The sequence below is a fragment of the Charadrius vociferus genome, unplaced genomic scaffold (assembly GCF_000708025.1).
Source record: "Charadrius vociferus isolate BGI_N301 unplaced genomic scaffold, ASM70802v2 scaffold477, whole genome shotgun sequence".
Classification (NCBI taxonomy): Eukaryota; Metazoa; Chordata; class Aves; order Charadriiformes; family Charadriidae; genus Charadrius; species Charadrius vociferus.
This window is the reverse complement of record NW_009649449.1, coordinates 80,223-98,567: the sequence shown is the minus strand read 5'-3', so window position 1 is coordinate 98,567 and position 18,345 is coordinate 80,223. Positions and strand designations below refer to the sequence as shown.

General features: G+C 42.2%; 1 protein-coding gene across 1 annotated transcript in view; it reads right to left on the bottom strand.

The window, feature by feature from the left end:
• The window catches only part of LOC104290525, an 18,659-nt gene extending 2,079 nt beyond the window's left edge, over positions 1-16,580 (bottom strand). Inside the window, exons 1-14 of the mRNA XM_009889637.1 lie at positions 16,538-16,580; positions 15,894-15,982; positions 15,218-15,315; positions 14,130-14,258; positions 13,191-13,327; positions 12,346-12,491; positions 12,057-12,209; positions 8,076-8,966; positions 6,388-6,522; positions 5,968-6,142; positions 5,431-5,529; positions 4,538-4,629; positions 3,890-4,027; positions 3,620-3,749 (exon numbers count right to left, since the gene is read on the bottom strand). Coding sequence (XP_009887939.1) covers positions 3,620-3,749; positions 3,890-4,027; positions 4,538-4,629; positions 5,431-5,529; positions 5,968-6,142; positions 6,388-6,522; positions 8,076-8,966; positions 12,057-12,209; positions 12,346-12,491; positions 13,191-13,327; positions 14,130-14,258; positions 15,218-15,315; positions 15,894-15,982; positions 16,538-16,580 — 2,455 coding nt within the window. The remainder of the gene's footprint in view (positions 1-3,619; positions 3,750-3,889; positions 4,028-4,537; positions 4,630-5,430; positions 5,530-5,967; positions 6,143-6,387; positions 6,523-8,075; positions 8,967-12,056; positions 12,210-12,345; positions 12,492-13,190; positions 13,328-14,129; positions 14,259-15,217; positions 15,316-15,893; positions 15,983-16,537) is intronic.
• Between the last annotated feature and the right edge of the window lie 1,765 nt (positions 16,581-18,345).

Below are 18,345 nucleotides of genomic sequence, written 5' to 3'. Positions count from 1 at the left end.
CCCCCCCTCTCATTTGGCATATCTTTAATAACAAACTTCTTAACACCCTGAAAAGCAGTGCAGAGCCTGCAGGTTAGGTAACTTACTGGAGGTCATTGAACAAGTTGTTAGCAGAGTCTAGTGCTCAGCTTTGATATTTATTTATTTATTAGCTTTTTTTTTTTTTGGCTTCCATTTCTGCATCTGGGCCATAGTGGTCATCCCAGCTGTCCTGGAATATGTGAGAGTAGGGAACAATCATTGCCAGAGTGGGTTTGGGAATCAGGACCAGCTAGAAGCTGACCAATACTCCAGGATATGTGCTCTTTTCTATTTCATCTTATTAATCCTCCTCCCTTTTTACCTGCTGTCTGGTTTCAAGGGCATGTTCCCATTTAATGACTCGTCTCAAAAGACTTGTTTTGCCTTTCTTGCTTCTCTGTCCTTCTGCATCTCGAGAGGAAAATGCTGTGACAACTCAGTGACATTCCCTTCTTCTCCTTTCACTGCTTGTGACAAAGTGAGTGTGGGACTAGAGTCCAGTCTTCTCTTGGCAGCCCGAAAGGATGCTTAAAGGCCTGTGAATGCACCATTTCTCAGGCAGGCCTGTGCTGACACCTGGCGTTCAGTCTGGGAAAATGCTGATTATTGTACCGCCCTGCTCTGGCCTTGAGAGAATTCGGATGTGAACAAGCTGGCTGAGGGGGAAGCAGAGATTCTTGCTCCTAGATCTGCTCAGAGGACCAGGACAGCTTATTTTCCGGACTCTGCAAGCCATGTAACTCAGCAGTATGAGTAGTGCAGGATGGCTGAAATAATCTGTATGATCTTCATGGAAATGAGGGGAACCTTTGAGTGATACTCAGGGAAGGATATGGAGAGACTGACTTTGTATGTCAAACTCAGAAATGGAAACTGCTTTTATCCCTGTGGGATTTGTCTAGTCGAAGGTGTATCTCTGTGCTTTTGACTAGGTTGAAATCCACTACCCCATCATAGCGTAAACTTGAGACTTGGTGTTAGTCTGATCCAGACCCAAGTTTTCGGTCTAGAAAAATGTTTCATCTTACCAGCAGTCAGTCTCAGAGTTAGGCCAGCCAAACCAGTACAGCCTCAACCTTCATCCACTCCAAGGCTTGTTATATGTTAGGCACAGACAATCTAAAAATCTTTGGAAACCAAGCCTCCATATCAAAGCATCAACTACATGCATAGAAAGCAGCTCATCACTTCCTCCTTCGTCTCTGGAGAGGGACTGTTCAGAGTTGAACCAAAGCATGTTTCGTTAATAAACACTAATTGCCGTCTATCATCAAGCACACAGGGCCATTTTCTACTATTTTCTCAATTAAAAATCCACACTGAAGCCTCTGAAGAGATGAAGATCAGAACAGGCTCAATTTTCCATGCAAATAACTTTGCCTCTGATCTTGACCCAGGATTTTCATAACAAATAGAGACAGCACGGGGCTCCTGTGGCTCTGAGCTGCCCTGCGGTACCCAGCTGTCCCTCTCCCTCTCCCCGGTGGTGTTTCTTTCATGCCTGCTTGTGAAGGGATATGTGCACCTGAGGCATTTTTCTTTGACTTGAAAGTCATGGCTCTTCAACAACATTTATCTGTCCTCTCTTTTCTTTTTATTTTTTTTTTTTTTCCTCTCTCCGCACCCCCTCCCCCATTTGATCCCACTTACTGATGCTGACAGGAACCAGATGAAAGGATCTCAGCTTCTCAGTGTCAGTACTGGGCAACACCTAGATTTATATATGTGGTTTTGAGTACATGTGATTGCGTGTTTGTTTAACACTGTGTTAGCACGCCTGTGCAGCTTCCACACGTCTCCAGTAATACCATCATCAAGCGTTTAAAAAAAAAACCCAAAACCCAACACACCACCATCCCCTTGGATTCAAGAGACTGACTTTTAAAAGAATTATCTTTTTGAAGGGTTTGATTTGTATTCTTCATGGCTTTCTGTGATGCAGCTTGCTGTAATATGATTTTCATTTGTTTTCTTTGGTGGGAAAGTATTGGAGCAACTTACAAGCTACCTGAATGGGAACATCTTAACCGCATGCTTGCAGATATCTTCTAACAGAAATGAAGTTGTATTTGCACCAATGTAGGTATTCCGTGTAGACAAGTTCTGAGATTTGGGGAGGTGGGAAGGGAGGTTGTGCTTGAGGTAAGCAAAATATCTTGTTAGGTATTTATAAGTTGTGAGACCGGAGTGGCCATTGAAGCAAAATCCTGCATGAGTTGAACCACTGAATTTGCTTGAAATAATTCTTGCTTGAACTGGTGAATATATTTTTAGAACACCACCTGATCTGGATTCATAAGACACTAGTGCTAGAGTTAGTTCTGTGGTTCATTCTTTATCATGTAGAAACATACGTATTAGATTTATCGTGAGTATTTCAGCCTCGAACTTCAGTCTACTAAGATCTTTCTCTTATGCAGTAGTAATGCTCTACAGACCAAACCCTCTCCCCCCAACTTGTGCTTCTGTTCCCGTCAGAATGGTTCCCTCATTATGGAATTGCTCAAAGAAGGAAGCTAGCAGTATAGGGTTAAGGTTATGTGCAGCCCACTTACAAATTAATTGAACTCTGTGTAGAGTTACTAATTGTCAATGACAGGAAGTAATTCAGTTTGCTTTGATTTCTCTGAGTCATATGTAGAAGAGGAATTTACTATGCTCTGCTCATCACTGCAGAGGTGTCTTTTCCTCCAACAAGAAAAGTAAATTACCATTTGATGGGAGAAACAGCTTGTCCTTCTGATGTCTTCCATACAGCTAGACTACATCTTTGTCTCACCATCAGCCCCCTTGGTGGCTGGATAAGGGGAAAATATACATGTGTGGAGAGGAGATTCCTCTGTTGTGGAGAAGAGCTGGAAAGACAAAGTGCTTCAGAGACTTAATAGAAGTAATTTAATGTTGTTCCCACATAATTTGTATCTTTGAAACAATGATCAAAAAGAGTAATTAACCCCTTCTCTTCTCTAGCAGGATCTTACTACTCCCTCTTCTACTATCTACAGTTATATGTGCCTTGCAAGCGATAGGTTACTGGAAGGATGTACAGGCTGGCTTGAAATAAGCTGTCTCAGGTTCCAAAAGTGTCCTCACTATGTCTGTATGTCGAGGGCTAGATTCTGTGTCACCTACAAATATGAGTCTGGAATAGCTTTACTGGAGTGAAAGGAGTCATATTGCTGTACTTCTCTTATCTACCACTCATGCTCCTGATGGAGCTCCACCTGCACTTCTGTAGCTTCACCTTGTTTAGAGACACCTTTCTAAATTTATGTTGGTGTTTTAGGTTCTCAAGTAAACATACTAGTTAAAAATGTGAATTATGGCGAAGAGCAAAAAGAGAATATTATTTAAAAGAAACGTGTGTGCCTGGAGCAGTCTAGTAATTTCTTATCCTGTCACATCTCATCTACAAAACCTGGGAGAAACTCATTTTTCCATATTGCTTTAATAGCGTGGTTTCCAAGTTGTGCCCTGTGTTCTAAACTGGCACCTTTGTCACCTTCCCCCAAAGCAGGCGAGCGCAATGACGTGAGGTTCTCCTGGAGGCTGTGGTGAGAGCTTTGATGAAAGCCATTCCTCTGCTTCTGGCTCGCACCATGGGTGGCACTCTCAGGGGTCCAGGCAGGTCTGGAACTCCCTTGAGTGTCACTGTCGGGGCTCTGCTTATCCCAGGGCATTGCAGGGCTCTGCTCAGCTGCTGCTGCTCCCACAGCGCCGGCACTACACTATTGAGAGAGGAGTACAGGTTTGTACATAGCGGAGCCCTCTGCTTGCAGGACAAAGATCCAAGTTCTACATGTCTCAGCCCTTAGTGAACAGCGCGTTATCTAGGAAGTCTCACCCTGCTAAATGTTCACCTCCTTACTTGTTGGACACATCCCTGGCTACTTTCCATCTTCTTTTTCTTGGAGATTGCTGGATTCCAGTGACACACCAGGCTGTCATTTTGGACACTGTAGTTCTTGTTGCCAAGCAGCCAGTAGGTTTTCATTTTCCCTTTGCCCTGGACCAAAGAAAAGAGAGAGAGCAGTAAGCAGCTATTTTCATGGGATATGAGGTAGAGCAGAGAATCACTATGGCCGGGGCTTCTCTTCCCTCTCTCATAAGTGGCTGATGTTCAGGTAAAGAATTGTAATTTATCTGCAGTTTGGGTGCTAATAATTCTTTCAGTTCAGAAAAAGGCCTTGGTGCTCACTGGTAGTATTGCTAAGGGTTTAAAATCAGCCTTACACCCATGTGTCTTTGTAACTGAATCCTGACACTTTCACCCATATTCCTGTGGTTCCGTGCAGGTGCAGACATAGCAGCTGTATTTCAAAGCACAGAGTAATACTTCTGCGTCAATTAGGAGCAGTAATCTATAGCCACTTCCAGCTGAGTGAGCAAAAGAACCTTGGGGCCGTGGTTAAAAATTGACTTGCAATTCACAGAAGAGCAATGGCCACATCTATCATATCTCCTTCCTATCTCATTAAACTCCTTTACTGTTGCAAAGTTACAGGAAAGCTGTTACCTTGACTTCAATTTCTCCTCTCAGTTCAATTTCATAAGCATCATCTGTGAGAAGAGCATCATACGTAGCAGAACTGATGTGGATCTTCTGTGCTAGGATTCGGAACAGACCATTAGAAATGAACGATTCCCCTATTCCTAGAGACGACACACCAGCCCTCCTGCATTTGTCAGCCCAGTGTTTCCACCTTTTCTTTGGAAAATGTCAGCACAAAGAAGGGGAAGATGCCTTAAACATTGGTTGGGGACTCTGTGACACAACACACAGATGTCAGCTAAAACATAGCAGCATTTCAGCAGGTTACCAGACCCACAGACATGACTCTGCAGTGCTGCTCTGGATATCTCCGCACAACAGCATTGTACAGCAGTAAAACCAGGCGATACTGGTAACAAAGGCAGCATAAAAGGCTGGACCAAGAAAACATGCACTGCCCTCTTCTATGTAGCCATGGTGTTTCTACCTAATACCTTTGTGTTAAAGTCCTTAAAATCAAACTCAGCTTACTTTGTGCTATTTGGCTTTTGTCACTCTCTTTCTCCTCTTACCTCCAATCGCTTTCCAGAAATGGCAGAAGGGATGTTACTCTACTTCACCACGTGAATACACAAGAGTTTCTCCTGCTTATTTGATAACCAGTGTATGTACAGGGATAGCTGGGACTGCGGGTCCTGCATGTGCTGGTTCTTTTGATCTATGGTAATTAGTCTTTTAGCCTGGGATATACTGCAGAGAATTCTCCTTCCGTACGAACCTTATTTCACACTTGGCCCTGCCCAATGTGAGGAGGTGTTAGGGGTTTTCCTTTCACTGCAATACTTACGAGACCTAGAGTGCAGGTGTGAGCCTGACTGGCACGTAAGGAACGCAGAGATTGTGCCCGAGTCACTTACGCAAGCTGGTGGACTCCATGCGGGAGGCTGTGTTTACAGTGTCCCCAAATAGGCAATAACGAGGCATTTTGTACCCCACAACTCCAGCCACGCAGGGTCCTGAGGAAATGCAAGGCAGAGACACCCCAATAAGAAACGAGTGGAAAAAGTGCAGGGAGGTACCAAATGAAGACACCTTTGCCAGTCGCTCTGGATCCTGAGAGGGCAATGGCAACTGGGAATACTCAGTGCAGCTAGGGCCTGGCTGCACTGTATTTACTGAAGGAGAGAAGTCACAATTTGATTAGCTGTAGCTAATTGGTGCTGATATCAAGGGAGGATGCACTTTGCCAGTACTAAATTGTTTCACAGCCTTTTCCACACTGATGCGAGCAAAAGACATTTCACCCCACTGTTACTACTGGAACTGGGACAAATACTCAGCCTGGGGTCCTGCGGAGAGTCAATGGCTTGTACAGAAATGCAGAATTTCTCTCCTCACATAATTAGACTGTGTCCTATTCTCTTTTTCTTGTGCCTCCACCTCAGCCCGCGTACCTGTGTGTATCCCAGCCCGCAGCTGCAGTCTGCCCATTGGCATATGAGGGATCACAACCTGACGAACTGCCGCCACCAGATCCAGAGACATTTTGGCAATCTCGTCAGCGTGTTTGGTGCCATTCCTCTCTGGAAGGCCGCTCGCTACCATGTAGGCATCACCAATGGTTTCCACCTGATGGGAAAGGGCACGTGTCACTGAATGGCAGGCACCAAGGTTTTCTTTCAAAAGGAGACCAGAATAAAATATATCTCAGCTGTCCACCACTTGCCAAGCTGCGGTGTAGTCCCTGTGCGATGGTGGGTCTTGGATTTCACGGCTTTTGGCCAGCTGGCCCGGTGTGTTTGATATTCACTAGGGAACAAAGCAAGAAAGATTTCAGTAACGTCCAGATTCCTTGCCTGCAGGTTTGTACTCACCTTATAAACATCATAAGACTCAATCCTGCTGTCAAAGCAGACGTACAGATTGTTGAGCATCTCGACAACTTGCAAGGGAGTACAGGAGGCAGCAATGCTTGTGAACCCCACGATGTCCGAGAAAAAGATAGTCACCTATCACAGGGAGAAGGAAAGTGTGAAGCTAAGGTCTCCAGGCAACAGCGGCAGAGCCTTTGAAGAGTTTGGGGATTTGTGAAATTCTGAGCAGAACAGCCTAAGGCACAGGCTGCACATAGAACCAGTGTTGAGGAGCTGAATAAATACAATTCTAAATTAACAAGATCTGGCTCTAAATTGTTCTCTGTTAATTTGACAGATAAAATTATGTTTATCTCCAAAGTTTATCATCTGCACTTCTCTGAATACCTTGTGCTAGGTGGGAGACTGAAAGTCAAGTGCTTTGAATCTTGTGAGCGCTGATCAACAGAATTCTTGTAGAAGTAGGGCCTGATTTTTCTTTTAAAGCAATTTAAACTGTGGTAGAGATCAAAACTAGGTATCAAAACCGCTGTCTCTGCTCTTGTTGAATTCGGAAATACTAACTGGATTGTGTTTCTCTTCAAGTGATGTCTATCTTTGTTATCATCAAGTAATTTACAGACAAATTAACTTTTTAAAAACATCAGATATATAAAAGAAAGAGCAACAGCAACCATATCTGAATTCACAAAGGGAAATGTGTGTTATAGCTGTTGGCAAATAATTGTTTCTTCTCTGTGCTATGTGTGTTATAGCTGTTGGCAAATAATTAAGTGTTTCTTCTCTGTGCTGCGTGAACTTTCTCAGTGTTTAAACTGAAATTGTTCTTTTATTTGTCTTTCGTAATAACAATTAATCCAGAAGAGTCACCTTTTCACTCCCTGCCTTGGTTCAGCTACTTTTGATGTCTTGACTATTGTGAATTATAATTAATTGTGCAATTACAGGTTGCTGTTTCGATAATGACACCTACAAATTAGATACAAACATTTATTATTGTGTTTCACAGCTGACAGTAACAGGGCGTTCAGGGGAAAAAGAGTGAATAGAATTGCAATTACTGTAGCATGAGGATTTTGGCAGTGGGCTATGCAGCACAGCTGCTGTGCTCAGCATCGACAGCAGCGTGCATGCTCTGCCGCAGAGCTGCAAAGAAACGGGTGCCTGGCCAAACTCTGCCCGTGTTTTTGTGTCGACAGGCTTCGTTACAGTTCCACACTTGAGGCTACGAGATCATCCGTCCCTCTTATCCTTCTCTAAGTCCCACGCTCTCCTTTCAGTTATGTTTAATACTGACAAGTACAGACAGGATTTGTCCTATGTTGGTTTTTTGTGATTCTTCCCATTTTACAAGGAGGAAACTCAGTTCTTGCTCCTGTGTACTCATGATCTAACGATGCTGTCTGGCATTCATGAGTAGGCTCTTAAACCCAAGAAGACAACTTGCCAACACAGGATCTTTGACATCTAAAGCTACCCTTCTGGAAATTTCAGGTCTTCTTCCTTCCCCATCAGCCTAAGTGCTTCATGGCACATTGCACAGCTCTTTACAAAGCCCATGGTGACTATCTGGATTCCCATCCACACTCAACTATGGGTTGAGGTTCCTCAAAACGGAGGCAAGGTAGGTGCTTTTTTAGGTGAATACTTTTCTATCCTTGGTGACAGCATCCTTTCCATTTGCTAACCTGATCATAGTTTTCTGCCTCAACTTTTTGGCATTTCCTTAACTGCTTGGCCACAGATTTTGGCAGCATCTGGTGTAAGAGGTCCTCAGCTAGCCGCCTCTCCCTTTTCAAGTCTTCTGTCTTTTCCTTGATGTTCCTGGCATAATTGTGTATCCAATCTGTCATTTGCTTGAAGGACACCAGGATTATGGGGTAAATGAGGCAGGCTATCACTATCAGACTGATTTTAAGGCTCATTGTGGACAGGATTTCCTTAGATTTCTTGATAAGCTTTTCCTGTCCCTTCTGCAGTAGGCAGCTCTGTACATAACTCAGTCCCTTTGCCACGGCTTCAATGGACACAAATTCATCTGAGCCCAGGAATGGGATGAAAAAAGAGATTCCTTCATAGTGGGTGAAATGAAGTGATAGATTGACGTTATCCATCCAGCACTTATGTACACTCTCTGATGAGAAGATAGCATAGTTCAGAATGGCAAAAAATTGATGCAATGTTGTTTGAAAGCTTGTAGATGCTGGCATTAAATGAGCTTTCAGCATGTCTTCTCTTATTCGAAGGGTAAGTTTAAAAGCTACTATGTCTGCCCAGTCAGGATTGTATCTCATAGCTGTGAGGTCTTCATGGGGACTATTAAAACGCTCCAGCAGTTCAGAGATCGCTCTGGAGAGCACCTGGCTGGCTTCAGTATCCCTTGTGCTGTTTATTTTTTCTCTCATGTTAATGATGTAAAATCTACAGATGGAAATTTTCTCCTTCTTGCACTGGCAATTCTCACAGTACAGTTCTGCTTCACTTGCCTTACAGAGGGAGTTTAAATTCCCCAATAGCTGAGCATGAAATGATCTATTTCTCCTGTTTGCTGGTGGGAGCAGCCAGCTGTGCCTTTCTTCCTGCAGGAGATAGAGGAGGCGAACAGCCCAAAGGTTTTCACAGGACCTGAGTTCCTGAAGGGCTTTCCCTGTGTTTCTCCATATTTCCAAGCTGTTGCTCAGATCGAAAGAAATGGCTCCAAGGAGGCTGCAGAAGGAGACCATGCACGCTGTCAAAATCCTTTGAACTGTTTTTCTACCACCAGTATTGGAAGGGAGAGAACATCTGGGGAAAAAAAAAAAAAAAGAATAAAAAAAAAAAAGTGGGGGTGTCTGATCCCTGGGGGGCTGTTTCTTGCAGCTCCTGAAAACGTAACTGGAGCTAGTAGTGATGTTTAACAATTCACATGCATTCTGAAACAACGTACAGGGAACATACATTAGCTAAATGTTATTGAAAGACCTATTTTATTATATTTTGTTCCACCTGACATCTTATTTTAAAAGAAAAGGTGTAGTAAAGAGACTGTTTCCATGACACACTCAGAGCTGCGAAAACAGATGAATGAAATCATTCAGTTTTTCTGTGAGTATTAGGACTGATAAAATCATTTGCTGTAGGTCTTATTCTCTGGGTACTCCTATGCAGATCCTTAAAGAAGTCCTTGAAAAGATGGGTTACTTATTTCAGTGATCACAAACTGGAACTGTTGAATTTTTTTAGAACTTTTAGAATTCGTTCTTAATAGGAATTGCCGTATGATGAATAATTTGCCTTGATATGTTCAAATGAGTTCAGATGTTTCCACAATATTGTCTAAATATTTCAAAAGGAAAATTGATCACATTTCAGTTTTGTTTCAGTTTTTATAGAAGCATATACATACCCAATTTTAACTGTTTGAACTTCATGATTACCTTTTCTGTCCTCCTCTTTCATGCTAAACATAGACATCCGTGTTCCACGCAGCAAAGTAACCTCCAACGATTTTCATTTTCGGAACTATTAATCAATCATTTACAATCTTATCATTAATAATACTCATGAAAACAACTCAGGATGTTACACTGAAGCTGGCGACTCCTGAACAACTGGGCAACCCTTATTTCCACTGATAAAGAACCAGGGGACTGGGGTGCTGATCAGTCCATTCAGCTCAGTCTGTTTTTCTATCTCTGCATAGTAGAAGTGATTGAAAAAAGCCCTCCTCGGATCCCCTACTCTTTCAGATAGGTGAAATTACATTTTTAATAAGATAAATGAAAACCCAGTAAAGCCTGCTATTTCTCAGTAGAGGCTGATATTAGGCAGAACAAGTTCCTGCTGGGCTCTTCACGGCAGAATGGTGGTCAATGGTTGTAAAGTAGAAGTAATAAAAGCACAGCCCCCAAAGATGATAAACAGTCATGTTTTCTCTTATTTATTTAATACAATCTATGTTTAATAATATATATATTTTCAATCCAAAGGTAACAACTGCAAAATGTCTGACTGAAAGGAACCACAAGCCTAGAAAAATTTATCTCTGAACCCAGATGAATTTCTGTTGTGACAATGAACTTCCAATCTTTTCCTTACGCTATCTACTGCTTACCTTTGAGTCACTTGTCCTCCGTTTTTAATCAATCGTTTTACTTTTGAATCCACCAAAATACGTGCCAGGGGCAAGAAGAAAAACACAACAAAAATCCGCCTTGATTTTATACTGCTTATCTTTTATTACAATGAAAGAAATATAAAGAGGGGCTTTAATTTAGTATCAGGCTAAAAGGTGGTGATTCTGGTTGTGCTTTGCAAAAAATCCCCATTTGTATCTGTGTGTCAGCAAACAGTGACAGTCCAGAGGTCTTCACTTGGCATCTGAATGCTTTAAAAAAGAGCAACAGGGGTGTGAAGATGGGTCTGCAGAGACGCACTCGCTGCTAGATTTTACCCTTCCCCTTGCTAAGTCCCAAGATCACAGGGTGCTAAAAACCTCTCTGTAAAAGCATTTTGCAGCGCTGTCACACTCACCTGCATGGACCAGCCCGTGCTGCTTTCCCTCTGGGCATCGCCGCTGCGCGTTCCGGTGAGTCCCGCTCACAGACTCAGGGGTCCCATCAGCTGCCTGCTGCCTTCAGCCCTGCCGGTGCCTCGCTGTCTCACCCCTTACCCCCCCGGAGCTGTTCCTGTGCTCGCTAACCCTTCCTGTTCCCAACCTCTGCGCAGCAGGCTCGCGTCTTCCCCAGGTGAGGGTGGTAAGCTCCAGCCCAAGGCAGGGGAAAGGCTGTAAAAGGTCTCCAGCATTATCACTAAATACAGGCTCTGGTCCTGACAATACACGGGAAGAAGTGACAGGGACACAATTTTTTCTTTCATGTTGCAAAAAATAGTGTTTATTGCAGTATGGTTAGGTATAATACTTGTGTTGTTAAAAGTATAGTTTCCCAGCTCTTTGTGATCGAAGGTGTCATGATTATGACTTTTTTCAAACTGTTTTCCTTCTTTGCATCTATCCGCCAGTTCTCGTTGGATTAGTTGGTTGCCATAACCTACAAAAATGTAAAACAAGTGAAAAATCAGATCATGAGACCCAGGAATTTGTGAATAGTAAATGTTGTATCCAAGATGCAAGATTTAAATAACTGAAATAAGATGTTTGCTTCTCACTCTCTTTTCAGATTAAAGAGTATATTAAACTAAAAAAAAATTGATGTTCCAGACTTGAGCAGCAAGCGCTGCCTTCTAGAATGCAATTGCAACAATCAGTGTTATTGATGAATACAAATCATAGAATCATAGAAGGGTTTAGGTTGGAAGGGACCTTAAAGATCATCTATTCCAACTCCCTGTGCTGTGTGCAAGGACAAATTTGAATGATCGCTTCGGAAGTCATACCAGTAAAATCTTTATGACTCTACATATAGCTCTAGTATAAAGAGAGAATGCATTCCTAAACATCGAGACTTACTTAAAAGGGATTTGGGTAACTAAGGGGAGGATACTTTATTTTTACTTTTGCACCGGTAAGGGCTTATCTACAGAGGTTACTTGTATGTAAAGTAGCATTTGAATCAAAAGTGATAGAGCTCCCTATCCCTATTTCTGTAGGTGGCAGAAATCTCCATCAGAGGGAACCTCAGAAATCGCCAAGTGTCTGCATTCTCTAGCAGCAGTAGCTAGAACCTTACCCACTGGATCCAGTTATTGTAAGCAGACACCCGGGTGAAGACAGAAGGCTTGTGATAATAGTTGCAGCCAAGAGAAGAGCCAAAGCTGACGATACCGTGCACTTCCCACCGGCCATCAGCACCTTGGCAGTTCAGTGGGCCACCAGAGTCCCCCTGGAAGGAAGGGGGAACACAATTAATAGCGGTCATAGTTTGAATAGCTTGTCCTTGGGTTTTTTTAAGCTTTTCTTCCCATCAGGCTTGTTTGTGTCTGAAACCAAGCCCTAAGAGCGGTGTTCTCTGGACTCACATTACAACTGGAGGTGATTCCATCCCCACCAGCACAAACCATGGTGGGTTTCACGGTGCTTCCCCACCAGCTAGGCTTGGAACAAGTTGCGTAATCCACCACCAGCAAAAGGCCTTGCTGCAGGTCGTCTGGAAGGGGTCCGTTTGCTGGGAGGGAATAGAAACAAAGGAGTCATGGTACCAGCTGGTGCTGAAGAAAGAACAAAACTGCATCGTTAAGTTTCTCCCAGGATCTGGGTACTGTCCCTCCAGGTAAGAAACTCCACAGGGGCTATATTAAAGGAGAAGCTGTATAATCGATTCCTTAGCTCCATTCTTTTATATATACACACACACACATATATATAAAGCCTTAACTTATTACTAATTTGTGTTCTGTTTAAAAATGTCTCATCGTTGGAGAAATAAACTCCTTTGTTCAGGAGTTTGCAATTTACTTTATCACTGTGGGAGTTGCCTTTGAGCCGAGCTGACACTTCTGCTGAAGTCTCTGAGATTTTCTTCACTTTGCATCTCTTCCCTTATGTGTCTTTTCAGTTATCCAGCGGGGTATGTTAGCATTAGCAAATTCACCAGCCTGCACACTGTTAACATTTGTGTTATAATAGCTTCTAAAAGCTTAGTACAGGGCCCTCTAGTGCATTACTAGCCCCATTACAAGCAAAATAAAGCAAAGGCAGGGAAAAATCATACTGTGTGAATGAAGCGGGGCCTGATGAACTCTCACTACACTGAGGTTGAGGGGATCTTGAGCACCATCAGCAGTCTTTTTCCAGTCAATCCCAAAGGAGAAGCCAGTACTGAAAGATTTTGTTCCACAGTTTTGCAAATGTCCCAAGTACTTACTCTGCAGTCTTCCCCATCCCGTCACGTAGCAGGCAGTGTTGGATGACAGGATGCTTTGCGCAGTGGGGAGGCAGGCCAGCTTAATGTGGTTACTTAAGGTGACGTGTTCAGCGAGCTTGATCAAAGCAATGTCGTACCTGTGGTCATACGCACACATTTGAGAGTGAGGAAGAGAAAGGGAAGGGGTGAAGAGGTTTGCAAATAGATGAAGGCACAATAGCATGAATACTTCACAGTTATACAGCACTTGGCCTGTTCAAAAGAGATGCAGGGGAGCAAGGAAGCCAGTACATAAGCAGTAAACATTCCTCCACCCTCAAAGCAATGGGGAACTCCATGGACTGGAAAACTGTTCCCTGCAGAACTGTCCACTTTCCCGCTGGCAGCTTTCTGGAAATTACCTTCTACACATTCTTTTCACCAAAACCAAGCATGTGTTAGGACTAACCTCAAGGACCTGGAAACTGAGGGGATTTCTTTGCTAATGCCCTTAGCCTGCACCAGGACGTAGGAGTCCTTCAGCAAGAAAGATATTAATACCATCGATCAATAATACTCTGTGTTTATGCCATTTGTAGGAGGGCTTCAAAGAGCATTGTGTAAGTTAATTCCCTTCCACAGTACAAAAGAAACCATCGCATAGAACAGCTTTCCACCCAAGCATACACGCAAAATGGCATCTGAAAACACAATTAATCAATAAGGAATTAATATTGAACGTTCTTTATCAGTTCTTTATCTTCTCTTGAGCGGGAAAGGTACAAACTGGAGACTTGAATCTTATCTATGAGCAAACATTTAGAAGTACCGCTGTAGGCTGTAACAGTTGGCTCTAAACATTTACGCATTTAGCTGCCGCAGCTCGAGATGGGTGGGATTCAGGCAGTTTGATTTTTGCCCTGCATCTAATAACTGAAAAAATACTTGCCACCAGCTTACCCATTTGCAACATTTTGTGGATTCCAGTTCTCGTTAACAATGATCTTTTCTGGAGGAAGCGCAACTGATCCTTCTTCCGCGGCTGCTAGATTGTATTTTCCAAGAACTACTTGATAGTTCCGGGAAGAACTGGGCAAGAAAAGGAGTAACAGTTATGCAGCTGCTGGCTTGCTGCTTAGGCATCGGCATCTTTGCCACCTGAGATATTCAATGAGAACATCCTTAAGACTCTAATCTCACATCACATATGTGATTCGTCTGGAGCTGAGCCAACGGCTGACTGATTTGCTAAGGACAAAGCTAGGCTTAATCATCGTTTCATCTCCAAGCCGTCCTGTCAACTCCTGCTGAAGGCTTCATTAACACACACCAGATGCCTCCAATCTTTGCAGGATTCAGCTCATATTCTTCAAGGAAGTAAATAATTTGGACTGCTTTTTGACAGCGATAAACAGCTTCACTGATAAACAGCTGTGTGATAGGTACAATACGTAGGATTTATAATAATGACATTCAGCCAATCCTTCTTATTTCATATTATGACATTTTTTACAACTTAGTGTTACAATAACCAAGAACTGCACGTACGCATTCAAGGAAATACACTACCAAACCAAAACGTCTTTGTGGAAACAGTTTTGATGATGAAAGGGCATAGCTGTACCTGATCATTTCTTTGTTATACTGCGCCATAATATGAAGAGCTTACGGAAAATAACTGGTACATTCAAAGCATTTGTGATTATTTCTTCATGGAGTGGACAATTAACGTGTGGATCTCACTGCCACATATATTATAGAAACAGGCAACAGCTGAATTTTAATAGCAACTTGAAAGCACAATGATGTTTGTAGTTATTTACAGAAAATGAAGTATATAATTCAGGGGGTTTTCACCCTCTACTTTTATTTTAAGGAAATGAAAAGGTGTCATTCTTCTTCTGACCTCTTAGTTATAATCAAAAGATATGATGTGAAACTCAGACCTCTTAATTGGGAAAGGGAGAACTGGCATTAATACGGTTTTGCTTCATCTGTCTCTAGTCATGCACTGGTTCCTGGGTACAGACTGTAACGCCACTACTTACCTGATGCAGTGTGCAGCTGTCATCACCCAGTTGGTTGCAATGAGGGTTCCTCCGCAGGTGTGATACCATTTGCCATTTGAACTGTATTGAAGGGAGGCCTAGGATCAACAGATCAAGTAAGGCTCGGATTTTTGCTTACTGATTTTTTCCATTGTTGCACTTTTCTTTCTGCACCCAGAACACAACTTGCTGCTGCAAGATGGTGGGAGGCTTTTAAGCAACAAGTTTCCCATTCCTGGACATAGAATAGGTTTCCCTCCTTCCCCATCGTCCAAAAGCTTGATTTTTTTAATGTTGTTTCTTCCAAAGCTCTGACTAAGCCTGGCCCAAATAGAGCATTTCATTTGCTTCAGAAATGTATTTTTTAACTCCATGTACAACCATGCTCCAGCAGGCATTGTATGCTCCATGGAATTTCACTCATCTTGCTTAAATATGGGATGGTCCCTAAGAGTACTGAAAGAACACGAAAGCCTGCGTAACCAGCAAGAGGTGGCACATCCAGAGCTTTCGGAAAAAGACTGGAAACTTTGGGATTAATCAGAATGTAATAGCGAAACCCTAAGACAGACAGGCAAGATGCATCAGATGAAATACAAGACCTGGTTTTGTTCAGCCGTGTTGTGTGAGGGTGGTGCAACCCGAATTGTTCCAGGGAAAGCACAAAGCGACTAACCTGCCAGGGCCAGCTGTAAGGTCTTGCGTCTTCCCCTCCGACAACTTTAGACACCACAGGGGGGTAGGCAGGAACCCCGCAGCCAAAGGCTAGAAGGCAAACAAAATAGGATGCATGTTTTAAAAGTAGAACGCTTAAAAGAAAGTCTGTAAGAGAGGGTTTTTTTAAAATACAGACTGTGGTTGTACAGAACATTGAAAGGTACAAATACAGGCTGTGATTTAATGTGATACAAGTGGGGATACAGCTACCGGTCAAAACTGACCAATGTTAAACAAAGCCTTTTTGAACAGTTTCATTTTTCTTACAGATAATCAAATCAAGTTCGCTTAGCCAAATTCTCACGTGTCAGCTGAGATGCAGCTCTTAGCCAATGCAACAATTTGTTGGGGATTAACTCTATTTCAGTGTATTCAAGCTAAGTAAAATAACTTTGAATGTCCTGAATGCTAATCGAACCCCTGTAGTAAGAACAGAACAGCACAGCACCTTGTTACTGTTTTGAGAAAACTGTTTAATTAACTGCCTGTGCTGTATCACTTTCTGCTTTGTTGCAGAATGTCTAATTTCCCTAAAAAAGGAAAGCCGCGGTTAGATTTTTATTCATTTTTCCTTTGATACTAATGCTGAAATTGGGTACGTACCTGCAGCTGCCAGGGCCAACACAGCAACGAGGACTCCGAGCATGATGCCAGTTAGCTGTATGCTGCAGGGTCTGCTTTGCAAGCCATTTTATATGTTATTTTTTATCTCTGGGACATGTGACTTAAAATGTAGTGCTATTCTGAAACAAACGGAAAACTTGTGTAATTGTGGGATAAATTTTTATATGCACAAGTGCCTGAAAATAAAACAGTTTAGATGGACCTTGGATGCAGGCTATGTAAACAGCTTGGTTAAAAAAAATTCCGACTGAGTTGCATATTATCTGTAGCAGCTGTTTGCTTTCCCATTGCCTTGGAAGTTCATCAAAAAGGTGTTTTCAGAAGGAAAATGTTAAATGAATTATTCTAACACTTAATGGCATGTCAGCAGTAACAGCGTCTGATCTATACAGACAGTGATAGGTTCAGACATGTCAGCGGGGTTGGATTAGACAGTCTCTGGAGACCCTCTTCCAACCTTAATTATTGTACAATTCTGTGGTTGCTTGAAATTTCATTTTGTTCTGGTTTGTTTTGTGACTGATGTCAACTACCACTTTGTACTGACTGAAAACCTGTATCTTCTTTTCTAGATCAAGTTGCGTGTGTTTTAGCATGCCATACTTCTTCAGTGAAACAAACTGTAATCACTTTGAAGTGGAAGATGTTTCAAGCAATACAAAGAACCAGCTGCCCATGATGACGGAAAAACACTGGTGTGGCACGGTAAGCCAGACTTCACCTCTTTCCTATTTACCTTTAATTGTTAGATCAGTAGCACATCCCTGAAGAGAATAGGGTTTCTGTAGCATTGCAAATATAAGCATTTTTATACCCCAAATCAGCATGCTGACCTGTGGTATAATGGTGCTCGTTAATGACAAAAGGTAAACCATTTTCACCAATAGGACAAACCAGGCAAGAGCAGACATTTACACCACTACAGAGCTGCTGTCACAAAAGAAAGTGTCCTAATTCATTACTGGGCATTTGAGATCAATGACTTGATATCAACGCTTACCCTTGTAACTCTTTCTTCCTATTTTTTCTTCTCCTACCAGAATTTTCCATCCTCTGTCACATTTCCATCTGCTTACCCTTCACCTGAAAAACTCTTACTGGTTATTTAAAAAACAAACATCTCTATCCCTTAGGCCAGGTCACACATAGGGAGCAAATTTATTAGAATGGAGACAAATACCATAATGCCAGTTTTGTAACCAGAGTTGTGTTGTACATACAGACCAAGCTAGAGGTTTCAGAAAAGCTGAAATAAATCTATTGTTTACTGTCAGTATTAACAAGCAGAAAAATCCCTGATTTTCATAGCTTCCATTCAGCAGTAGGTACTGATTTGGATGAAAGATGCCTGGAGCACACATGTGGAAGACAGAAATATGTAACGCTTTGCTGTTCTGTCTGCTTCTCAAGAATGCATTATCCTACCCAAACAATAGCACTTGAGAAAGCTGCGCTCTGAATTTCAAATGGAATCAACCAAACTCTGTTCTGGCGTTTTGTATTTATTATCTGACAAAAGCATAAATCAGGATTAACTGAGTACAGAATTGAGATTCTAAAATTTTTTTTTCATTAATTACTTGGCTCTCTTCTTAATGTCTTAATTTACAAGCTAAACAACATACTATGCTTTTCAGTTTAACTTCCATGCTGCTATCATTTTCATTGAATACCAACTAAAAATTAAATATAAATTTTGAATGTTCAGCTACTGTTTCAACTTTCCTGTTTTGAGTGTGCTTGTAAACATGGAAATTTGTTTAGTTTTTTTAAGCATTTCTGCAACC